This window comes from Durotheca rogersii, assembly GCF_024521655.1.
Source record: "Durotheca rogersii strain YMJ 92031201 chromosome Unknown GGS23scaffold_62, whole genome shotgun sequence".
Classification (NCBI taxonomy): domain Eukaryota; kingdom Fungi; phylum Ascomycota; class Sordariomycetes; order Xylariales; family Xylariaceae; genus Durotheca; species Durotheca rogersii.
This window is the reverse complement of record NW_026251293.1, coordinates 38,973-60,408: the sequence shown is the minus strand read 5'-3', so window position 1 is coordinate 60,408 and position 21,436 is coordinate 38,973. Positions and strand designations below refer to the sequence as shown.

The 21,436-nt window shown below is 52.2% G+C and overlaps 5 protein-coding genes across 5 annotated transcripts; 2 read left to right on the top strand and 3 right to left on the bottom strand.

Annotated features, from left to right (window-relative positions):
• The first annotated feature begins 2,405 nt into the window (after nt 1-2,405).
• Nucleotides 2,406-6,126, top strand: GGS23DRAFT_590458 (glycoside hydrolase superfamily). The gene is made up of 7 exons (XM_051517695.1): nt 2,406-3,209; nt 3,276-3,400; nt 3,479-3,578; nt 3,639-3,751; nt 3,807-4,498; nt 4,554-4,889; nt 4,947-6,126. The coding sequence occupies exons 1-7, from the start codon at nt 3,134-3,136 to the stop codon at nt 5,644-5,646; spliced, it is 2,142 nt and encodes a 713-aa protein (XP_051367104.1). The 5' UTR covers nt 2,406-3,133; the 3' UTR covers nt 5,647-6,126.
• Nucleotides 5,839-7,873, bottom strand: GGS23DRAFT_473201 (origin recognition complex subunit 5 C-terminus-domain-containing protein). Its single transcript, XM_051514248.1, has 2 exons — nt 7,148-7,873; nt 5,839-7,081 (listed from the first exon to the last, which is right to left on the bottom strand). Exons 1-2 carry the CDS (start codon nt 7,664-7,666, stop codon nt 6,032-6,034), a joined length of 1,569 nt encoding a protein of 522 aa, XP_051367103.1. The 5' UTR covers nt 7,667-7,873; the 3' UTR covers nt 5,839-6,031.
• Nucleotides 7,874-8,490: 617 nt separating this feature from the next.
• Nucleotides 8,491-10,189, top strand: GGS23DRAFT_608276 (uncharacterized protein; the record flags this gene model as incomplete). Its single annotated transcript, XM_051520180.1, has 3 exons — nt 8,491-8,628; nt 8,704-9,565; nt 9,702-10,189. The coding sequence occupies 3 exons, from the start codon at nt 8,491-8,493 to the stop codon at nt 10,187-10,189; spliced, it is 1,488 nt and encodes a 495-aa protein (XP_051367102.1).
• A 262-nt stretch (nt 10,190-10,451) lies between these two features.
• GGS23DRAFT_472795 (carbohydrate esterase family 1 protein) lies at nt 10,452-11,722 on the bottom strand. The gene is made up of 2 exons (XM_051514246.1): nt 11,418-11,722; nt 10,452-11,346 (listed from the first exon to the last, which is right to left on the bottom strand). Exons 1-2 carry the CDS (start codon nt 11,525-11,527, stop codon nt 10,575-10,577), a joined length of 882 nt encoding a protein of 293 aa, XP_051367101.1. The 5' UTR covers nt 11,528-11,722; the 3' UTR covers nt 10,452-10,574.
• Nucleotides 11,723-13,046: 1,324 nt separating this feature from the next.
• GGS23DRAFT_608273 (Orotidine 5'-phosphate decarboxylase) lies at nt 13,047-17,470 on the bottom strand (the record flags this gene model as incomplete). The annotated part of the gene is made up of 5 exons (XM_051520179.1): nt 13,047-14,498; nt 14,560-15,297; nt 15,764-15,765; nt 16,292-16,293; nt 16,332-17,470. 5 exons carry the CDS (start codon nt 17,468-17,470, stop codon nt 13,047-13,049), a joined length of 3,333 nt encoding a protein of 1,110 aa, XP_051367100.1.
• Nucleotides 17,471-21,436: the final 3,966 nt, after the last annotated feature.

Here is a 21,436-nt window from a genome sequence, read left to right as displayed (position 1 = left end):
GTATTATACCCTAGTACTAGCCAGGGCCTTATAATGAATATAGCTTATTATATAAGGTCCCTTTCTAGAAAAAAAAAAGTACGCCTTACTACCCTTTCTTCTAGTATTTAGCCTTAATAACCTAACCTATTTTCTTCTACGCCTTAAGATACGTATCGTATCCTTAGGTACTACCTCCGTCCCCCGGGGTACGCTACTCGCTCCCCGGGTTACTACCTCCGCCTCTTAAGGTATTAGTGCCCCCCTGGGTCTCCTCCTCTTCCGTTCGTCCCCCGGGTATTGATGCCCTCCGGTTAGGGCTTCCTTTCTCCTTCCCGGGGGTTGTATTATACCCTGGGATCTCTTCCTTTCCCTCCGTAGGTCTCCCGGGTTTCTTCGCCTACCGGGTACGCCTTTCCGGTAGCTATTTCCCCGAGAACTCCTTCCTCCTTATTCTCCTCCTCATAAGGTATTGCCGGCGCTCCGGGTATTATCTGGCTCCCCGGTATACTATTCCTTTAGGGCCGCCGTCTCTACTTACCCGGGGGCTCTCCGCGTTCCCGGGTATTCCGTCCGTTTCCCGGGTTACGTTATTCGCCTCCCGGGTTATTATCGTCGTTCCCCGGGGTATTACTACTTTCTAGGGCTTCCTTTCTCTTTCTATGGTATTACTACTCTCTTAAGACTACCGTTTGTCTCCCGGGTTACGTTATTCGTTTCCTGGGTTATTATCTTCGTTCCTCAGGGTATTATTACTCTCTAGGGGTTACCGTCCCGATTCTCTTATTAAACTATAGAGCTTTAAAGCCTTACGTACGAAGTCGTATATAGGGCGTTTATTAAGTCTAGCTTAGTTACCGTAGCTACGGGGTTGTCGGTTCGTTTACCGCCGTTTAAAAACCTTTGTTTATCTTTGGTTAGCGGATCCCGTCGGATCTACCGGAAGACGTATTAGAGTACGCCGTTCGATTCGTTTAAAAACAATCATTTATTTTCCGTTAGCGAAACTAAGGCTCCGCTTAAAAGCGCGTTAAAGCGCGCCTTTTCGTTTACTATTAAAAGGCTTAGGGCCTTTTCTTTCATTTAAAGGCTAGGGGTTTATCTTTCCGTATTATTAGCGGAGCCGCGAGGCTCCGCCGGAGGATGTATTAATAGTACGCAGTTTCTACCCGTTTAAAAACTATTATTTATCCTTTTGTTTAAAGGCTAGAGGCCTATTTGTTCGTTAGCAGAGTCCTTCGGGCTCTGTCTAAAGGCGTATTAAGGAGCGTTCCCCCGTTTATTACTAACGCTTTTAACGCCTTTATCGAAGTATTATTATTTTAGCTGAAACCTTATCGTATTTCTTATTATTTTAACGCCGTTCCTCTTTTATATTACGTTTCGGGCGCTCTTAACTTTATTAAACGTTATGCTTTAGCGCTCTACTATCTTTCTTTGGGAAAAAGTTTTTCTACCTTTTTCTACCTTTTTTAGCCGTCGATTTCGTCGTTCTTTACCTCGAAATTACCATCTAAATCTATATTTTCTCAGGTTATCGGTCGTTTCTTAGTTATCTTCTGTCGGTCCTCGTTCGTAGTTACTATCGGCGCGTATATTTAAAAGCTAATACCGCCTTTCCTACTGCTGACTTAGCTGGCTACCTCTTTCTTAGAAGCTGGCATCGCCTTTCCTACTATTAATCCTGCGTATTAAGATATTAATCTTCTAGTTCGTTACTTATCTTATCGGTTCTCTCTCGTAAGTGCTACCCGGCGCGTATGTCTAAAATTAATACCGCTTTTCCGACTATTAACTTCGCTATAGGTATTGGTATCGTTTTTTCCTACTGCTAATCCCGTTCGCTAATATGCTACTGAACCGTTGCCTCTCTTGTCGGTCCTCTTTCGCAGGTACTACCGGCGTATATATTTAAAGACTAATACCGCCTTTCCGACTATTAACTTAGCACCGCCTCTCTAGGGGTTGCTTCGCCGTTCCTACTACTGACTCTATTCGTTTCAATACTAATCCGTAAAACGATTTATAAAAGAAGGTTAGTTTAGCCTTTTATTACGGTTTTACGAGCTATTCGCTAGGTAAAAGCCGTATATTAATAAACTAAAGCTAAACGAGGAGAAAAGGGAGAAAAAGGTACGCCGTATAGGCCGTACCTATAACAGCTGGCCTTATCCTCCGTAGGTGCTAAAGGCCTAATTACGTACTATGCCCTGGCACTAGCCAAGGCTCTATAATAGGCATAGCCTATTACATAAGAATATCGTTTAAATATACGAAGACGAATATATCGAGGTATTTTCATAATACTGTTATTATTATATTTTGGAAGGTTACCGGTACGTTCGTAAGTCTTTATTATATTATAAGATATTCGTAGAGTCTATATTATATACGTAACGTAGTCTTCCATTCGTTTCCTTTAGTTACTCGTGTTAAATGTTACCTTGATTCGGGGTTAGGTACCTATCAACCACGCTGCGAGGAGGCGAAACGACTGGCGGCTGCGAGGCGGGGGAGGTGCCAAGTTAGGCTTGCCGCAGAATGTACGTAGATACCTAAGTTTGGTCGGGCCGGGAGAGGGGATCTATCTGTGTTCTCGTCGCCCCTCGACGTCATACACATCCATTGGTCCCGCCTAGCCTAACGCCCGAAGCTGTCAAGATTTTCTCTTCTTCTCCTCATCTGCCCGGGTAGTTGGGCAGCGCGCCCATCCTCATGCCATCTCGAATACGCAAATAAGGCAGACATGAAAGACGGGTGCGATAGGAGGCATGGGGCTTTAAGTAGTGCCCGTACCGACGTCCCCCATTCATCATTTCCCTCCGTTTTCCCTTCCCTCCTCCCCCTATACCCCTCCATACCAGCATCATACCAGAAGAAAAGAGCTAGCTCCTCTCAACCATAGCTTATTTATCGGAGAGTTGGGGCCATCTCCAACCTGCCCATCTTATCTCTTGCCTACCTCTCTCTCCCTGTCCACCCACCCTTCTCTTCAGAGCAGCTGTGCCGGCCGGCTCTGTATCATAATCCAAGACCCTCCCATCTCTAGTACCTCGGGTCGATCCACTAACACTTTTCATTTCCCCTCCCCTCCTGAATTGGGTTGGATTTCGAGAGGTAGCCGGCCTGCCCCGCCATCCAGCGAGAAACAACCATGACTGCCGTAGTCAGCAGTTCCGCCAGCGGTCTCGGCGCCGTTTCCGCGCCGGCGGTACCCAACGACGGCACTGGTGCGACCCTCCTCCTGTCCCCCACGAACATTGAGAGATAGCGGCTGGCTGACCGTAAGCATGCAGGCGTCCTTAAATTAGACCCGTGGCTGTCGCCGTTCGAAGGCGTTCTAAGGCGCCGATATGCCAAAGCCCAGGAGTGGATCAAGACGATCCAAGACACCGAGGGAGGGCTCGAGAAGTTTTCAAGGGTTGGTTGATCTTCACAGTCTGAGCCACACTGCTCACGTCCCATCAACTAGATGGCTTACTCGACCCCGAAAATTTAGGGCGCCGAGACTTTCGGCCTGAACGTCAACAAGAATAATGATATTGTCTATCGAGAATGGGCCCCGGGCGTCACCGAGGCTTTCTTGATCGGCGACTTTAGTAAGAGCCAGCCTTACTGGAATGTGTTGCAGGTCATCTCGCTAACGAAAATGCTGCCAGACGGGTGGAATAGGGGCGCCCACCCTATGAAGAGGGGAGAGTTTGGTGTCTGGGAAATCGTCCTGCCTGCCAAGGACGGGCAGCCAGCCATCTCTCACAATTCCAAGATCAAGGTAAACCGCCGTTTCGAGGCCGAGAACCTACAAATTGCTAAGCATCTGATTGTAGATTTCTATGACGACGCCGAACAACGAGCGAATTGACCGCTTGCCCGCCTGGATCACGTATGTCACCCAGGATCTCTCTGTGTCGCCTGCCTACGATGCACGCTTCTGGAACCCTCCCGAGTCAGAGAGGTACACCTTCAAGAATTCCCGACCCAAGAAACCCCTGAGTGCCCGCGTATACGAGGCGCACGTAGGTATTTCCTCGCCGGAGCTGCGGGTCACAACTTTCAAGGAGTTCACCAGGACCATGTTGCCTCGGATAAAGGACCTCGGATATAACGTCATCCAACTCATGGCTATCATGGAACACGCCTACTACGCTAGCTTCGGCTACCAAGTGAACAATTTCTTTGCTGCAAGCAGCCGATATGGTACGCCCGAGGATCTTAAGGAACTTATCGATACCGCCCATGGCCTGGGCTTGGTGGTTCTCTTAGATGTCGTCCATAGCCACGCTTCCAAGAATGTGCTCGACGGACTGAATGAATTCGACGGTACCGACCATCTCTACTTTCACGGAGGCGGGAGGGGAAGGCATGACCTGTGGGATAGTCGACTATTCAACTACGGACACCACGAGGTCATGCGATTTTTGCTCAGCAATTTGAGGTTCTGGATGGACGAGTACCAATTTGATGGCTTTCGCTTCGACGGAGTCACCAGCATGCTCTACACCCACCACGGTATTGGGACGTAAGCTTTCCCGTGATATGGGTCGTACACCTCGTCGCTAACTGCCGAATCTTAGTGGTTTCTCCGGTGGATATCATGAATATTTCGGCTCCGAGGTTGACGAGGAGGCCGTAGTCTACCTAATGATCGCGAACGAAATGCTTCACGACCTCTACCCCGAGACTATCACCATTGCGGAAGATGTCTCTGGAATGCCTGCGCTCTGCTTACCGCTGTCCCTTGGCGGCGTCGGATTCGACTACCGACTGGCGATGGCTATCCCAGATATGTGGATTAAAATCCTCAAGGAGAAGAAGGACGAGGATTGGGACATGGCTAATATCTGTTGGACTCTCACCAACAGGCGCCACGGCGAAAAGACAATCGCCTACTGTGAGAGCCACGACCAAGCGTAAGTAGAGCATCGAGAATAACTAGGCAATACAACGCTGACGTTGGCGGAAATCAGTCTCGTGGGCGATAAGACCCTGCTCATGCATCTCTGCGATGCCGAACTCTACACCAATATGTCGGTGCTCTCGCCGCTTACACCTGTTATATCGCGGGGAATAGCACTGCACAAGATGATACGCCTGCTCACACACGGGCTGGGCGGCGAGGGTTATCTTAACTTCGAGGGCAACGAGTTCGGGCATCCTGAGTGGCTCGACTTTCCGCGTGAGGGCAATCAGAACTCGTTCTGGTACGCGCGGCGCCAGCTCAACCTTACTGAGGACAACCTGCTCCGTTACAAGGATCTCAATGAATTCGACCGGCGTATGAATGCCGCCGAGGATCACTACGGCTGGTTACACGCGGCCCAAGCTCACATTAGCCTCAAGAACGAGAATGACAAAACCATCGTATTCGAGCGCGCCGGTGTGGTGTTCATATTTAACTTCCACCCCTCTAAGAGCTTCGCCGACTACCGTATCGGCGTCGAAGTCGCGGGCACGTATAAAGTTGTTTTGGACACGGACGCGAAAGAGGTTGGTGGCTTTGCACGCGTTGATCCAGACGTACGGTTCTTTACCACTCCAATGGCGTGGAACGGCCGCAAGAATTGGACGCACGTGTACATTCCTAGCCGCACTGCGCTGGTAAGTCTTTGCCCACCCTTCACGTGCAGTTTACTCTCCGTGGGGTTGCTCGAGTCTAACGAGACATAACAGGTACTGGCTCTAGAGTAGGGATGAATTAATTGATGTTTCAGCTGCACCCCCGAGGTCATTGCAGAAGTTAGAAAAAAGAAAGAGAGGGATCAATGGCCTCCGAGCGTTGTTGGGTTGAGAGACGTCTCAGGGACGGTAAGAAGAAAACAATCGGGCTGGCCCCTGCTATATATGCAAGAATGCTGAGTACACTTATATACCAAGTATTCGTGATATCACGATGGTCGGATGTTCTCTTCATTTCTCTACTCCTAGGCCGCGTTTCAAAACGCCACTCTCTATATACACGTGCATGGGTAATACACATTTAGATATCGACCCCTAGTAGCCTAGAACTCTCTATTCCACGCCTCCGCCTACCCCATTAGTTCTCCTATGCTATCTACTCAACAAGCCACTCCTCAACCTCAACTCCTATACTCCTCCCCACGCTGCGGACAACCTCCCACCCCACGCCCACCCTCCACTTCCCGCCACGGTCCATAGTGTCTCCACCCCCTATCCCTACCGCTCCCACGCTCCCCGCCCCGACGCGAACTAGCAATCGCAAGCTAGTCAGTGTCGCGATCGCCATGCCGACGTCTCCGTCCACGCTTCCGGCGCTGGAGCCGCTACCTCTCCCCGCCTGGCTCTCGTCCGTCATGTCGACATCGGCGCCGGGACCAGGAATCCACTCGCGTCGCGTTGCCGCGTATATGGCAACCATGCGCTCGAGGACGAATGCACTCGGGCCTAGCAGCTTACGCGCGATCTTCCTGTGCCTCGACTTCTTCGAGGCGTGGTGGTGGGCCCCGCCGCGACGGCCACGGCGCCCCTGATGGTGCCACGTGCTGAAGAGCGTTTGGTCGTGCCGCGGCGCGTTGTGCGACGCGAGGTACGCAGCGATGAGTAGGAGGCGCGCCGTCCGGGGTAGCAGGGCCGCCAGGTCTGTCGTGCTGTTACTGGCCATTACTCCCCTCTTTTTGGCGATGTCGGTGGCCATGGCCGTACCCGCGGCTCCCGAGGTGGAAGACTTCGTGTTGGGCGGGGCGAGAGCGATGCCGGGCTCAAGCATACTCTCATCCTGGAAATAAGCCCGTGCGGCGACAAGGAGCTTGGTGAACTCTCGCGCGCGATGTGTGCCCGCAGCCACGGGTGCTGTAAACCGAGGCCACAGCGCGGCGCAGGCACGCTCCAGCCCGGGCAGCGTGCTGGACGCGGGTTTAGCGAGCGCGTCGTGGACGGCGGCCGCGAAGCGCGCCCACAGGTCCGCTGTCTCCTGGGGTGTCGTGTTCGGGAGCGCCGTCGGCGGCCGGCATCGCGAGGAGTGAGAGAGGATTGTAACGTATTCGGATTTTGTGTAGGGCGGGAAGTAGAGCTGCGGCGCAGAGGATACGCGTAAGAGGGACGGTGAGGGTGTGGTTAGGATAAAAACGGTAGTTAAGTTAGGCATCTGGCGTCGATGAAATTAGCAATCAGCACTCTGAGGTCCACGAGAACCGGACACATAAAAACGCACAATTTCGGGCAATCGAGCAAGGGCGGCTAGTAGCGTGGGTGGCGCCTCTCGCTGGCGGTCGATTCCGTCGAAGACTAACACGAACCTCCAGCCCTCTTCCCGCTTAACATACTTAAGCATCTTGGCCAGCTCAACCGTGAGCGCGGCAAGAGTCTCGCAGCGGCCAACGGCCCCCCCCCTCCATTGCAGCGCGTCACCTACAGAGCCGACAATCCGTTCGAACAGGTGTCGGGCTGTCACGCACTCGGCAGACTTGATGATGGCGTGGTTGACAAGGCCACCATTCCGATCGTCATCACTATCGGTACGACGCGAGTGCCTGTCGCGTAGCAACCCAAGCAGGCGTGCCGTGATGGCACTCTTGCCTGTGGCCTCGGGACCATATACTATCAGGTTCCGGCATGGCGCGGCGCAGGGATAGAGGAGCGTTGCGAATGCTCGAATCTGGGCATCGCGACAGGGGAAGGTCTCGACAAGAGTTGCGAGGAGCTCATCCGGTAGCTTGAAGAGCGATGCCATTGGCAGCCCGTCAGTGGACTATATACCCTCAGTGCCAATTGGCCAACACGCGTCGTATCTGTTGTCGTTTCTACCAACATGAGGTAGCGAGACCGTAAAGTTAGGTATATGGAATAGAAGGAGACGCACATTATCTAACATGGAGGTAGGCAATATAAGTAGAGTATACGTAGTTCTGAATCTGAATCTAAGCAGGGAATTGATATATGATGAATTATTAAAGCATTAAACTTATAAGATTTATCTATGTTACTTAATAAAAATATTAAAAAAAAGGTTACATAAAAAAGCTATTATTATTATTATAATAAGTTTATTATTAGTAATTAATATTTAATATTTTACTTTTTTAAAAACTCATTATTTAATTAAGTATTAAGATTTTATTGAAATAAATGAAATAAATATTAATAATTATAAACGCACGTATGAGTTTGAAAAGGAAAGGCGACAGCGCTTTATATAGTTACGATGCTAAGAGCGTTTAAGTGAATTTCTCATTGTGATTGTGTGATTACCTAATTCTAGCACCCAGCTTATCTCTGCTTAGCTAGCTGGCAGGAGGTCGATGCAGCAGCGCCGTCTTGTCTCAGTTGGAATCGTCATCTTCGTTTCTTTATTACGTTCCAATGCCTATCACACCAACCTACTCGCTCCTAGTAATACACGCGGATCCGACTACATAACAAAACACGTACCGCTCCTAAATCTTTACAGCCCACTGTTTCCGTTCAAATACGATCCCCTCTAGTAAACTGACCATGACTCCTCGGTAGCCAACATCGGTTAACTCGACACGACTAAGGACTATCTAGATCGGCGAAATGGATCGTCCGCGTTGGGGGTCCTTAGGCATCAATGCTGACGATAACTTCGAGTCGACCAACAGGCCCTATCATGCCAAACGGCCCCATAAGAAATCGCGTGCTGGATGTTCGCAGTGTAAGAGGCGTAAAGTGAAAGTAAGCGGGCGCAAATGTTAAACAGGGCTTATTACTATTATTATAATCCCATGAAAGCTAACACGGCTACTCAAGTGCGACGAGGGGAGGCCGACGTGTAGAGCATGCAGGCTTCGAAAGGAAACCTGCGTATATCCAGGCACCGCCGTAACACCGTCTTCGCCCTCCACCCCCAATTCTTCATCTCCGGGGCGTTCTCCTGGCTTATCCCCTAGCAGCGACGCTGGTACCGTCGTCGCAGAACCTCTTTTTCGGCCTCGTCAATTGGTCGATGCTCTAGATATGAAAATGCTGTGGTTCTACACCACCTGGGGCTTTCACTACTTCTCCATCCAGACCGGTCGCTCCGCCGCCGTCGACCATGTGCTACAAGTAAAGGTCGTAGAGCATGCTTTCCGGTCCCCGTTCCTGATGGACTGCTTGATGGCAGTGTCGTCGTTGCATCTTCGCAGCATGAATCAACCTATTCAGGCTCACCGCACGGCCAATTACTGTGCCAGGGCGTTCGAAGGCTACCGGAATGCCATCGAGGCCGCGAATCCGGCCGACTACCCCGCTCTAATAGCATGCTCACTCCTGATCGTCGTCGTGAGCAGCCAAGCATTTCGGGACCCGGAAGGGAAATCCCTGTACATTATTGACTGGATGCAAGTCTGGCGCGGAATCGGCTTGATTTTTGAGATCGTCTCACCGGCCGCCCTCCAGGAGTCAGGGATGGCGGTTCTCTTCTACCGGCCGCCGGTCGATCTGGAGAAGGCCACCGGCTATATCCCCAACAACCTTCTGTTCATGATCGCATCGATCCGGCCTGGAGACGCGGACTACGGACACGAACAAACATATTACGACATGCTCAAGTACCTTGGCTCGCTCTATCAGGAGATGAGAGAGCATGGGTTCAATCCCATCTTAGACCTCCGCGTTATCACATTTTTTAGTACGTACTAAACATTGAATACTGGGTATCCTTCTTCAGACCATCGCGGTACTAGCCCTCTGCCTGCCTTGGAGGCCTCCGAGTTTCAAGCCTATGAGCCGGGATCAGAAAGGGCACACGCTGATCTTTTTAATAGCATTTATACCGAAGAGTTTCATTCCGCTGGCAAAAGAACATCGACCTCGGGCCCTGGTCATATTGGCTTACTATCTCTGCTTTACGAAACTGATAAGGGAAGTGTGGTGGATGCGAGACATCTCAGACGACCAAATCAGCCAGGTATGCAGAGAGATTGGTGACGAATGGTCACATCTTTTGCGCGTGCCCCAATCGGTTCTCAAGATGACCGACAAGGTTGAAATCGCACAGACGATCATAAATAATCGTAATTGGTCTCCGGGCGAACTAGATCTCTACGAGAAGAATCGGGATCCTAGACTAGATACAGATCTCAAGTTAGTCAACAACTCGGGATCCGAAGTCAGGGCCTACCGTAACCAGTGGAGGCGGAAGGCGTCCGTGGAGAGCATTGAGCGCGGTGACGTCGGGTTCGATATGTCGTCACTTGGACAGTCTGCCGAATTCTCTCCCGACGTTGCAAAGCCAGTATCTGGCCCGTCATAAAACATGCTTGCCATTAAGCGCTCGTCGCTGACAAAAGCAGAGAAGCAGTCGCCGCCTTCAATATCGGCCTCCCGCTGGCCGGCTATGTCTCCCAATGGACAGCCGTGGTATAGGCAGCAGGCCGGCTCAGCTTTCGTCATGACATCTTACAGGCGTGGAAGACCATCTAGAAAAATTAGATGAACCCAGCCTCCATAGTCATTCGCAGGGGGTTGACGGGGCTAGATTCGAGGCTCTTTGATAACGACATTTCTTGGTATGTATGACACAAAACGTTTATCCTGGTCTACATACATTCTGACGTTGGCGGTTCCGATATCACCGCGGGTTACTACCTAGTCGTTAACCCGATCGCACATTGAGCCGGCAATAGGCCATCATTGTGTTACAGACCAAACCATTCCTCGCTTGCCGCCAGGTTCGCCGGTACGCTGTGGCCCACGCCCTGAGCATAGATGCCTTGGACCGAATCTCCATAGTTACTGGTGGTATATCCTTGCTTGGGGAAATTCTGGACGGAACTCGTGGGTTCCTGGGTCATATTAAAGACGGCTGTCCACTGCTTGATTTCCTCTTGGTAATTCTGGGGTGCGAGCGTGCCGTCCACGCTGCCGTGCCATATCTGCATCTTAGGGCGCGGGCCGTCGTAGCCCGGGTACATGTCGAGGACGACCTGCTTCCACTTCTGGGGAGTGGCGCGCGACTGGCCGCCGCTACAAGAGTTGTTCCACTGGGCGACGCCGCCGGAGGAGCTGACGAAGCAGCCGGCAGCTACACCACTATACAGCGACACGGCTTTGATAAGCTCGGGGTACGTGGCGGCGAGCACGTTGGACATCATGGCGCCGGAGCTGCCGCCGGTAACGTAGACGCGCTCCGAGTCGGCATTATACTCGGACAGAGCATACAGTATCATATTAGCGATAGCCTGGCTGTCACCGCCGCCGAGGTGTGTCAGTGACCGCTTCGATGACACGTCCCAGCATGTGCCGCTATTGGGCGAACTCGGCCAGATAGTGATATAGCCCTTTTTGTCGGACCCTTGCTTCCATGGGATCGCGCTATTCTGGAAATAGGATTGCGCCGAGGACTGGCATGAGTGGATCACGACGACCAGAGGTGCGTTCTCTACGACGTTGTCGGGCCTATATACGTACCTATCCTATGTGTTAGGGGGGGGGGGGGGCTCGGGGATCTGGTTGCTAAAGGAAGGAGAGATTGGTCTCACATCTGTGCCCTAGATGTCGCATTATTGTTGTAATTTTGGACCTGGGTCAATAACGCGCCCCAAGCCGTCGCGGCTAGGAGGGTTGTCGAGACGAGGGTAGAGAATAGCATATCGACTCTAAAGGCAGGCTCGGCGAGGTAGGATAACGCAGGTCTAGGAACTGTGGGCGAGGTATTGGTTTCGAATCGGCCCTCTACCTCCTCCCCCTTCAACTGCCTGAGTGCGGCAGATTGTCACGTATATATATGTATAGAAGTATCACAACGCCCACGACGATAGACACGAAAAGCCGGCAACCCCCCCCCTCCCCCCTCCCCCCCCGCGCGCGCACACACCGGCACTCCTTTCCCACTCAGCCCGGGGAACCCCAATAGAACCTGGATCTGCGTACCGCTATTAATTCGTTTTATTGCCCTCCGTGAGCGAAAGTGGTGATGGGGTGAGGGGAGCGTTGGGAAGAGGCGTGGCTGGACTGTGGCGTTAGGGGCAATTTGAGATGTCGATCCGTCCGAGGGAAATAGCTAGCTAAAGAAGCTGCTGGCTTTTGTACGGGCAGAATACCATCTATTTCCGGGTAAACGTGTCCCCGCCAATACCGGGAACTTTTAGTAGGCAGACTTTATTACGGTAATTCTTCCCGTAGACGCTTCTAGGGAGATCAGCATCCGTCTCTCCGCCCTACACTCATATGGCTAGACGGGGATGGGGGTGCCCGCCAGGTCTACCGGCTAAAAAGCATGTGTCTACATTGCTGAATCACGGTGACTAGCACATCTCCTCTTCCCCTTATATGCGAGATTACTTTATCCCGGACACGCCGACTAGGGTGTAGGGAATCTGCCCATCCACACCACCCGCTGTCTCTCGAAATGGTCTTGACCCGTGGAGAGAGGCGTTCCTATTTGCCCATAGAGAGGCTCTGTACAGTATATAACGGACAACGGTGTGCGATTACTTCTTCCTGACGACCCCAGTGCGTAACTAGGCGCCCAACACCCTCATACGTATACGCACCCGCTCATCCACGTACCTAGCCGCAGGTAGGCCCGAGGTATGCGTTGAACGCATGAAACGGCATCGGGCCAGGTGGCCTGCAGGCTACTTGGGATGCAGGGTGTGTGTATACACGTACGCACATAGATGTAGCAATAAGGGACAAGTCGACGGGAGTAACTCGGGCGCCTACCTCCGGGGTTGAGCTCGAGCTGATTCTACACCAAATATGTACCTACTAGAGGTACGCAGCACGCGGTAGTGCTATGGTCCAAGAAACCACTCACTACCCTAGGTGGAGATAGGCTAGGTAGGCCGACCGCCCTAGGCTACCCGGGTGTTCTCCCTTATACGCACGCCGTCACATATGAGTACATCCGGCATATTGTCGTCCTGTGGACGGGACGCCCCCTTTCCTGCTGGCGCCGTTAACCCTGGGGATTCCTCCCGTTCCCGCACCTTGGTGCTATCGGCTCCCGACGCTCCCCGGGCGGGTTTACTTACGATCACCCCCCACGATTTGGCGGCGCCCAACGCCTACATCCGTCTCGCTCGCTATCCGTAACCCGCGTGTATGTATACAACCCCTCTCTTAGTCGGATGCGGGTGATGCCTAGTATCCACCTACCTGCCCGCTTAGTAAGTGGGGAACTGGTTCAATATGTTCCATAGTGTGTCGTTTCCGAATTCGCCGCCGAATTGCCACAGCGTCTGCTCCTCTCCCGCGGCACCCGTTAATGCGTGGTTAGCCGGGAGGCCATTGCCCATCGGGACGGCGGCCGTGCCGGTAAAGGTCTCGGGCGACCACGTCATCGAGGTCCCGTCCCCCGGAACAGCAACTAGATCGTTGTACGCTACGTCACCCATCGGGTATATGGGCATGATGGTGCTGAAGTCGAAATCGGTCGGCAGCGACCAGTCTGCGTTGGCAAATACGTTGTTGTCGGACCCTGAAGCCGGCGTTAGGCCCGCGCCTGAGCTAACGCTCGCGCCCCTCTCGGGTATCGTAGCTAGCGTCGATGAGGTGCCGGCATTCAACAGGCCGAGACTCTGGGAGGAGGAAGACGAGTGTTCGGACACTGAGTTGGGCGTCTGAATGTCGGAAGAACTCCCAGCCGTGCCGCTACCGCTCGTACAAGTGCTGCATGCTTCGCTGGCGCCTGACATGGCTTGGTAATTGCAGCCGACGGATTTCTTGAAACGGATATTAATGGCGTGCAGCACACCTAATGCGGCTTGAGCGAGTCGATTCCGCACGGCCATCATCTCGAAGCGCTCGATCGCCCACTCGAAATGTTGTTTCACCTTTGGTAGCAACTCTAGGTGCTCCTTCGGGAACAGGATGTAGATGGATGCGATCATGATAGTCGCGTCAAATGTGCCGAAGAATAGGGTAAAGGTCCTGTGCTGATGTGGTTTCAGCATAGCGAAGTACAGCTTCTGCGCTTCCAGCATATCTAAACTGGCCTGGAGCGCCTCACGGCGGCTGATGGCGCGCGTGAAAACATACGGACGGTGCAGCGCCATGATGTTAAATGACACCAGCTGCGGCAAGATCGGTCGTGTGTAGGGCAGCCACCAGCACCCCGGGAGGTTATCAAACCGCGTGTCCGGGGTTTCCAGTCTAAAGGGTGCCGGAATTCGGGCTCGGAGGTTGAGCAGGTCCCGATGTATATTTTCGACCTTGGAAAAGTCCTTGGGAAAGGGTCCCTCCTTCTCCAGATTAAGGATGTCTCGTAGAGACTTCAGGCACTCCCAGGACCACATCGCTCGCGTTAAGGGTGTTGGAGGGTCGTCCTCGCCGCGCGGTACTATGGGCGACCTTTTTCGGTCCTTGGGGATGATCGAGTCGACTGGGAGACTCCGACTCATTAGACGATAATCTACGCTTGTGGGCCTACCGAGGACGGCGCCGGTATGTAGATCCCAGCCGAGGAGGATCATCCAGATCCTCCGCCGGCTCTGAGCCATCCACATCTTCTCCAAAGCATCCTCGGTCGAATCGTCTGGACCTGGCTGAGGATCCATCTGGTCGCGGTGTAGGCCGATCTCCTGCGCATCCCGGATGCATGTGCCAATTTGATGCCACTCGCCAGAAAGTCAGAAGGACGGGAGAAACAAAGGCAGAAGGAGGGGCGGGCGCGCTCACAGCTTCGGTAACCATGCCGGTATACTTGAGAAAACAAGCACGCACCCAGCCGGCCAGCACAGTGATGATGGACATCTGACGCTTACCTAGGATCGACGAGATAGAGATGCCCGACTCGCTGTAGTCAAAGGCTAAGTCGTCGAAGGTCATATTGCCTGTGTACTTCAACGACTCGAAGGTCTCCCCGACCCCTTCTGGGAGGTATAGGAGGGCAGAGGCTAGCATCTGGAACAGCAAGGCCGGGAAGGCCCTCAGCATGGGATCCAGGGCTTGCGGGCCCGAGTTGGACAGGACGTTGAACGGCGTGTTATACCACCTGTCCATCAGCTCCCGAAATATGGGCTCGTCGATGCTGAAGTATTGCCAATTGATGTCGCGCAAGTAGATATCGGCCAGCTTTTCGACGTAGGTCCTGGCCGGCAGCTGACGGACCAGTGCCTTGTAGCGCTCCCGGATCCCGTAATGATCCCCATCGAAATTATCCGACGGCATCCCCTCTAGAGGCTCGCCATCCCCCTCGATCTTGCGCAGTATGCCAAGGGTGGACGTGCTGTTCGGGGTGTAGCCGAAGTCTGCCGTCTTGATAGGTACGGTCTCGACGGTGTCGGGCGCGTGGTCACTGCCGTTCGGGGGGAATCCTTTCCCGCCAGGCTTCGCAGGCGGCGCCCCAGCCTCATATCGGCAAGCGGCCGCCTTGTTCCGCGACACACAATTCGTACAGGGCATCTTCCGATCGCACTGGGTAGGAGGCATTAGCAGCTAGTCCGAAGGAAACCGACACAAGTGCGCCACCGTATCACCTTCTGTTTCCTCCTGTGGCACTCGGTACAACTTATGACGATCCTTCTGCGCTTCCGGGGCGGCGCTTTATCGTAGACGCCATGATTTGCTTTCTGGTCCGTCTGGACCTGGGTAACGTCCTCTGCCACTTCGACGGCGGACATGGCACAAGGCGTGGTCGAGGCAGAGGGTTTACAGGGCAGGAATCTTCGGTACGATCAGAGGCTGAGAGGGGGAAAGTTGGTGAGAGAAGAAATAAACGAATGCACATATCCAGGTAGGTATGCCGCATACATGCATGGATGCAATGTAGGCATATAATACCAAAGTAAAGTGGGCTGGCTGGTTGACGTTGCGTCCTTCGACAAAGTCGGTGTAATTCCGCTGCATGCAATTAAATGACCTATACCTAGTACCTACCTACCTCTAGTACCTTAGGTACCTACATGGTAAGCTTTGCCTTGTACTGGGTATAATACAGGTGGGTACGGTTGGTTACCTGGGTACCTAACCTAGTAGGTACCTCTCCTCTAACACAGCAGTGTCTGGAGGGGGGGTCATGTATGGTTAGGTTAGGTAGATGTAGGTACCTAGGTAGGTAGGTAGGTGGCTATAGTTAATTAATCGTTGTAGAAGAGGCTGCGAATCTCCATAGGTATCTATGCATCGCCGTATATAGAACGGCCGCTTGTGAGAAACACACGCGAAGTCTTCCCGAACGTAGTTGTCACGGCCGACTGCCTATAGGATTGGCTCAATGCATGCACTTTATCCCTACCATTCAGCACGGCTGGCACGGCTTCTTTCGAGGCCCTTTCCGATGTCTATCCCACCAACCCCTCCCACCACAGAATGCTGACTGACTTATCCCGTACAAGCCGAAAGAGAACTTTGGGAAGAAAAAAAACTCCGGGCACCGCAGGACCACGAGGATCGTTCTTGTTTCATGTACCCCTGTAATATAGCAATGGAGGGCTCTTATCAGTCCTCACGTCTGTTGCCCTATCCGCTTGAGGTATGCCTTCCATGCTTTCCTTCGATACCGCTCGGCTTCGGCTTGCGGAGAAGCTGCTTTGAGGATACCCCGCCCGACGATGATTATGTCGCTACCGCAGTCACCAACGAGCCTTGCCGGAGTGTTGTACTGCTGCCCCAGGTCGTCGCCTGCAACCGCCCCATTCTCCTCGTCCCCCTCGGGAGGCAGCTGACAGCCCGGTGTCATGGAGATGAAGGTGTCCGTCGGCTCGGTGTTTAGCGCTTCCTGGGAAACAAACCCCATCACGAAACCTTTGTGTTCCCTCGCAGCCTCGACGCAGGCTTGTGTGTACTCCTTGTTCATGAAATTCCCGGCGCTCGACATCTGAGCTAGAATCAGGAGGCCCCGCTCCCATGGAGGTTCCTCGATGCCCGCGTATACGAGCTCGTCCCCCTCGGCGATGGCCGTGGCAAAGCGCGGCGAGTCCACGGGTTCGAAAGATTGTGTTAAGGTGGTGATGGATACGATGCTGCCCTTCCTGCCACTGTGGTCGGTTCCGCGGTAGCTCGTCGACGGAGGCGGTTCCTTAGATGAGGGAGCCGGTTGATCCTCCCCCTCCTCCCCATTCTCGTCGAACGAATCCGAGACTGGCGTGCCGACGGAGACGGACGTCCTCACCTCGTAGTTGACACGCGACCGCCATCGCGCGGCTGCCTCGAGAAGCGCCGTAACTGCCGCTTTGCCCGGGATCATGTTAACATTGACGATATGGGCCCAGTCGATGATGCGGGCGGTACCGGCTGTATACTGCGACTGGACAGTGCTACCAATGTCGCCGAATTTCCTGTCCTCAAAGATGAGGAAGCCATGTTTTCTAGCGATAGCGCCTAGCTTGGCGCCGGTGCCCGTCTGCGGATGATAGTCCCATCCAGCAACGAGGTCGTAGTGCGTCTTGAGTATGACGATGGAGGGGCCAATCTGATCGGCCAGGGCGATTAGTTCGCGGGCGGAAGTAACGTCGGCACTCAAACACAGGTTTGACTTCTTGAGTTCCATCAATCGGAGGAGGTAATTCGACAACGGATGAGGGACGTGGTTGGCTCTCTCGGCGAAGCTCGCCCTGAAGGTCGGGTGGCGTTCCGGAGCTGCACACATGGTCACCGACTTATCCGTGGAGTTTCCTAAGTCGCCGGCTTTCTCTTCTTCGAGATCACGGGCTGAGACTTATACCACTCCAGAAACGCTATCGCGGATAATTGTAGGTTGGCCGACAAACGTGGTGACCCGATCAGGCTCTACCGACGAGAGGATGTGTCAGGGGCGGTCGACGGTCGGGCGAGAACCCTGGGCGTGGTGGAGCTGAATGATGTCAATTTACAATAGGTATGGGGAGGGGGAATGCAGATCTGATAGGATGAGAGTCGGGAGGTCAAGGGAGAATCGAGTAGGAATTCCACGGTCCAGGACGCCCCCAGTCGCGATTCTATATATATGCAGATAAATACACAAATATATGTATAGGTATGCTAATATATATATATGTGTGTATGTGTGTGTGTGTGTATGTGTGTATGTGTGTGTGTGTGTGTGTGCGCGTGTGTGTGTGCGTGTGTGTATATGTGTATGTGTATGTGCGTGTGTGCGCGCGCGTGTGATTTTATATTAATATATATATATGTGTGTATACTCGTACCTATATCTTATATGTCAAACCAATCCCCCTCAGGGTAGCATATATATATATATAGGAGGCAGGTAGTAAGCGAGGGAGGCAGGAAGGGAAGGGATGGAGAGGGACGAGACACGGTCGTACAGAGGGACAGAGCAGAGGGAGGGATAGAGAGGAGAGAGAGACGGAGCTTACCAGGAAAGCGAAAACGTAAGGCGACCCGTCCTCTAACACTACTTGGTAGACCGCTCTGGCACTCTAGGGACTGACCGACAGTTCTGGCGCCTATGCCGTTCGTTCTCCTCTGTCAAGCCCGAGGGACCAAGGGGGTTTCGGGCCTATTTGTCTCCTTGGGTTGTTTGCGACCGGAATGGAACAGAGAGAGCGAGAGAAATAGAGAGGGAGAGGGAGAGGGAGAGAGACGCAGAGAGAGAGACGCAGAGAGAAAAGGGGAAAAAAAGAGAGAAAGAGAGTGGATTCGGGTCCGAATGCGATCAAGATCGGAGACAGCTGGGAACCAACCCGCAGATTCAAGCCCGCCAAAACAGACCAGTCCCTTGTCGGGTTGGGCGAAGCAAACGGCGGGCGAGGAGGGGAAGGAGGACGCAAAAGAAAAAGAAAAATAGGGGGATGGGGTCGAGGAGCCAACGACGGCGTCGGTGGAATTGGCGTTCGCCCTCCTGTCGAGGCTAGCCCGGCTATCGAGACGGACGGAGCGCGTAGCGATATCGACTAGCAACGACAGGGCCACGGGATGAATCGAATCCGAGGCATATATAAATACGCTATAATAATGGCAGTGGTAAATCAGCAGTAAGTCGTAGGAGACCACGGCTAGGTGGGGTAGAGGGATGGAAGTTATGCGATTCTTCGGCTCCTAGGAACGCGGTCCTGCTGAATCAAATTCGTCCCGTCGGGTTGGCATATGCGAGCACGCTCTGTATCGATAAGGAGAAGGGGATCAATACCGGCCAGATGATCTACCTAAGGCACCTGAGGCAAGTGAGGTCCTAAGGAATTTGAGGGTGTCCTACGAAGGTCAAAGCAGGGCGATACAAAAAAAGGTACCTACCTAGGTAGGTACCTCCTGTCCGACATTACCAGGTACCTAAGGTACTTCATACTGGTACCTCGAGGGGAAAAAAACAAGGGACCGGAGAGGGCAAGCAACAGAGTCGCATCGACGCCTTCATAAATCGGCCCAGTCCTGCTGGAAATAATAACCATGTACGTAGCGGCTAGTACCTAGAGTAAGAGAGGTACCTACCCTACAGGCAAGCGAGAAGGGAGAGGGAAAAAAATGCGGATGGTTACGTTACCTAAGGTAGCGTGACAGGTATGTACTTATCATGTACCTGTTTACTCGTAGTCCCTCGGGAAAGTCTCCCCCCCTTTCCCTTACTTCTGCCTGCCTTTTAATGTACGTGATCGTTTCAATGCAGCATGCATTTAAGTACCTACCTAGCCAGGCACTTACCTAAGTACATGCCTACCTCGAGTATAGCTTGTAGGGGGAGGCAGGTATGTGCCTACTTATATGTACTTAGATACATACCTACCTAGGAGGTAGGTAGGTACCCAAGGTAGGTAGTAAGTAAGTAGGGAGGTACCTAGAGGTAACGTATAAGCATGCTACGGGTACCTCCTTAAGCACTCGAAAGGCTCATTCAGGTCCTATCGTATGATGCTACTGTGTTAGGTAAGTATGAGTATATCGTTTAACGGAGACGGAAATAGACATCTCTATTCCACGCAGCTGAATGCTTCAGACTTCATGGGTGGCCCTGGCATCCATACCCGTGCATGCATTATATAGTTTTCGGGGCCCTGTAATAAGACTTCACCGGAACAACCTTACATACCAGGTGCCTAGCACTACCGTCAGTACGTATACTTAAGTGCCTTGGGTACCTACCTAGGTAACGTGGCGTGCGTGTATACGGTGCCTGTGCCCAAGGTCAGGAGGAACCTGTCAATTGAGAGAGAGGGCTGTGGTGAAGTGGGGGTCTGACTGCCGCTCCGCCGTAAACACTACCCGAAACGTCAGGCATGTTTCTTTTGAAGACCGGAACTGCCACCGGAAGCAACCCATGTCCCCGGGTGAACCCTGAGGAGGCCCCGTGGCGGACTCGGGATCTCTAGCCTGCCTCGCCTCATTCAGGGACCGGCCCACTCGTCCGACAACACCGGGGAGGGACATGCCGATATACACCGGGTACACTGGCTGGTTATTAATCACCTAAAAGGATGTGCCCCGATGCTTTGTTGCTCGTCCTGTTTGGGTGGGCTGTAGTGCTAGTACCTTGCATATCTAGGGCACGCGCGTCCCTGCTATCGGGTTGCCTAAGGTTCTATGTAGGTAGGTTAGGTTAGGTAGCTTCTCTGCATTACCGCCCGGGTACTAAAGGTACATCATGTATCTAGAGGAGGTAGGTAGGTACCATACGGGGGATGGGGGTCTATCGACACTATGTCACATACTATTACCCTCCCTAGAAAGGATCACTATAGCTAAAAGTATTTCCATCGCGATACTAAAGCGAATTAAACTAAGGATGCGACATAGGTACAATATAAATACCATATTAATCTAGTAGCTCTTTCTAAAAATAGAATGGCTGTTTTATATAATATCAAGCTAGAATATATGTCCGAATCGATAAGATATTAAAAAGGTAATAAATATTTATCTTATTAAACTAACTACATTATAATACTTATATTAAAATATAATAAAATCCGTACTATAACCCTTACTATAAGTATCTTATACTTATAGAAAGCGCTTATCATTATTACCTTATTTAAAGACTACTTCCATACCATGTTAGTATTATCCTATCCGGAGGATAGTTATAATACGCATAACCCCCTGCCATGCTGATTAATTGCGGGGTTAAATAGCCCTGTAAATAGCCTTGTAAATAACCCTGTAAATAACCCTGTAAATAACCCTGTAAATAACCCTGTAAAGGGGTCATTTGGGGGAAACTCTATTTTTACTGGCTAAAAAACGCGCTATGGGTCCCTAAAAATACGTACACCTAATAAAAACGGCGGGATAAATGGAGTCTTATAATTTGAAATCCTTACGTATATTTACTGACGCGTTTTCTACCCCTATTTCCTGACCTTTTCTGACGCGTTTTCTACCCTTATTTCCTGACCTTTCCTGACCTATTTTGCCGTGACCTTTCCTGACTTTTCCTGACCTTTCTTGACCTGTTTTGCAGTGACTTTTCCTGACCTTTCCTGACCTGTTTTGCAGTGACCTTTCCTGACCTTTCCTGACCTGTTTTGCAGTGACCTTTCCTGACTTTTCCTGACCTGTTTTGCAGTGACCTTTCCTGACCTTTCCTGACCTGTTTTGCAGTGACCTTTCCTGACCTTTCCTGACCTGTTTTGCAGTAACCTTTCCTGATCTTTCCTGATCTTTCCTGATCTTTCCTGAT

Bases quoted from the DNA above. Each gene is read 5' to 3' on its own strand.
- GGS23DRAFT_472795 (XM_051514246.1), bottom strand. From the start codon at position 11,527: ATGCTATTCTCTACCCTCGTCTCGACAACCCTCCTAGCCGCGACGGCT. The intron at 11,347-11,417 runs GTGAGACCAATC...CACATAGGATAG, and splicing joins GCGACATCTAGGGCACAGAT to GTACGTATATAGGCCCGACA.
- GGS23DRAFT_473201 (XM_051514248.1), bottom strand. From the start codon at position 7,666: ATGGCATCGCTCTTCAAGCTACCGGATGAGCTCCTCGCAACTCTTGTC. The intron at 7,082-7,147 runs GTGCGTTTTTAT...CATCGACGCCAG, and splicing joins TTGCTCGATTGCCCGAAATT to ATGCCTAACTTAACTACCGT.
- GGS23DRAFT_590458 (XM_051517695.1), top strand. From the start codon at position 3,134: ATGACTGCCGTAGTCAGCAGTTCCGCCAGCGGTCTCGGCGCCGTTTCC. The intron at 3,752-3,806 runs GTAAACCGCCGT...ATCTGATTGTAG, and splicing joins CTCACAATTCCAAGATCAAG to ATTTCTATGACGACGCCGAA. The intron at 4,890-4,946 runs GTAAGTAGAGCA...GGCGGAAATCAG, and splicing joins TGTGAGAGCCACGACCAAGC to TCTCGTGGGCGATAAGACCC.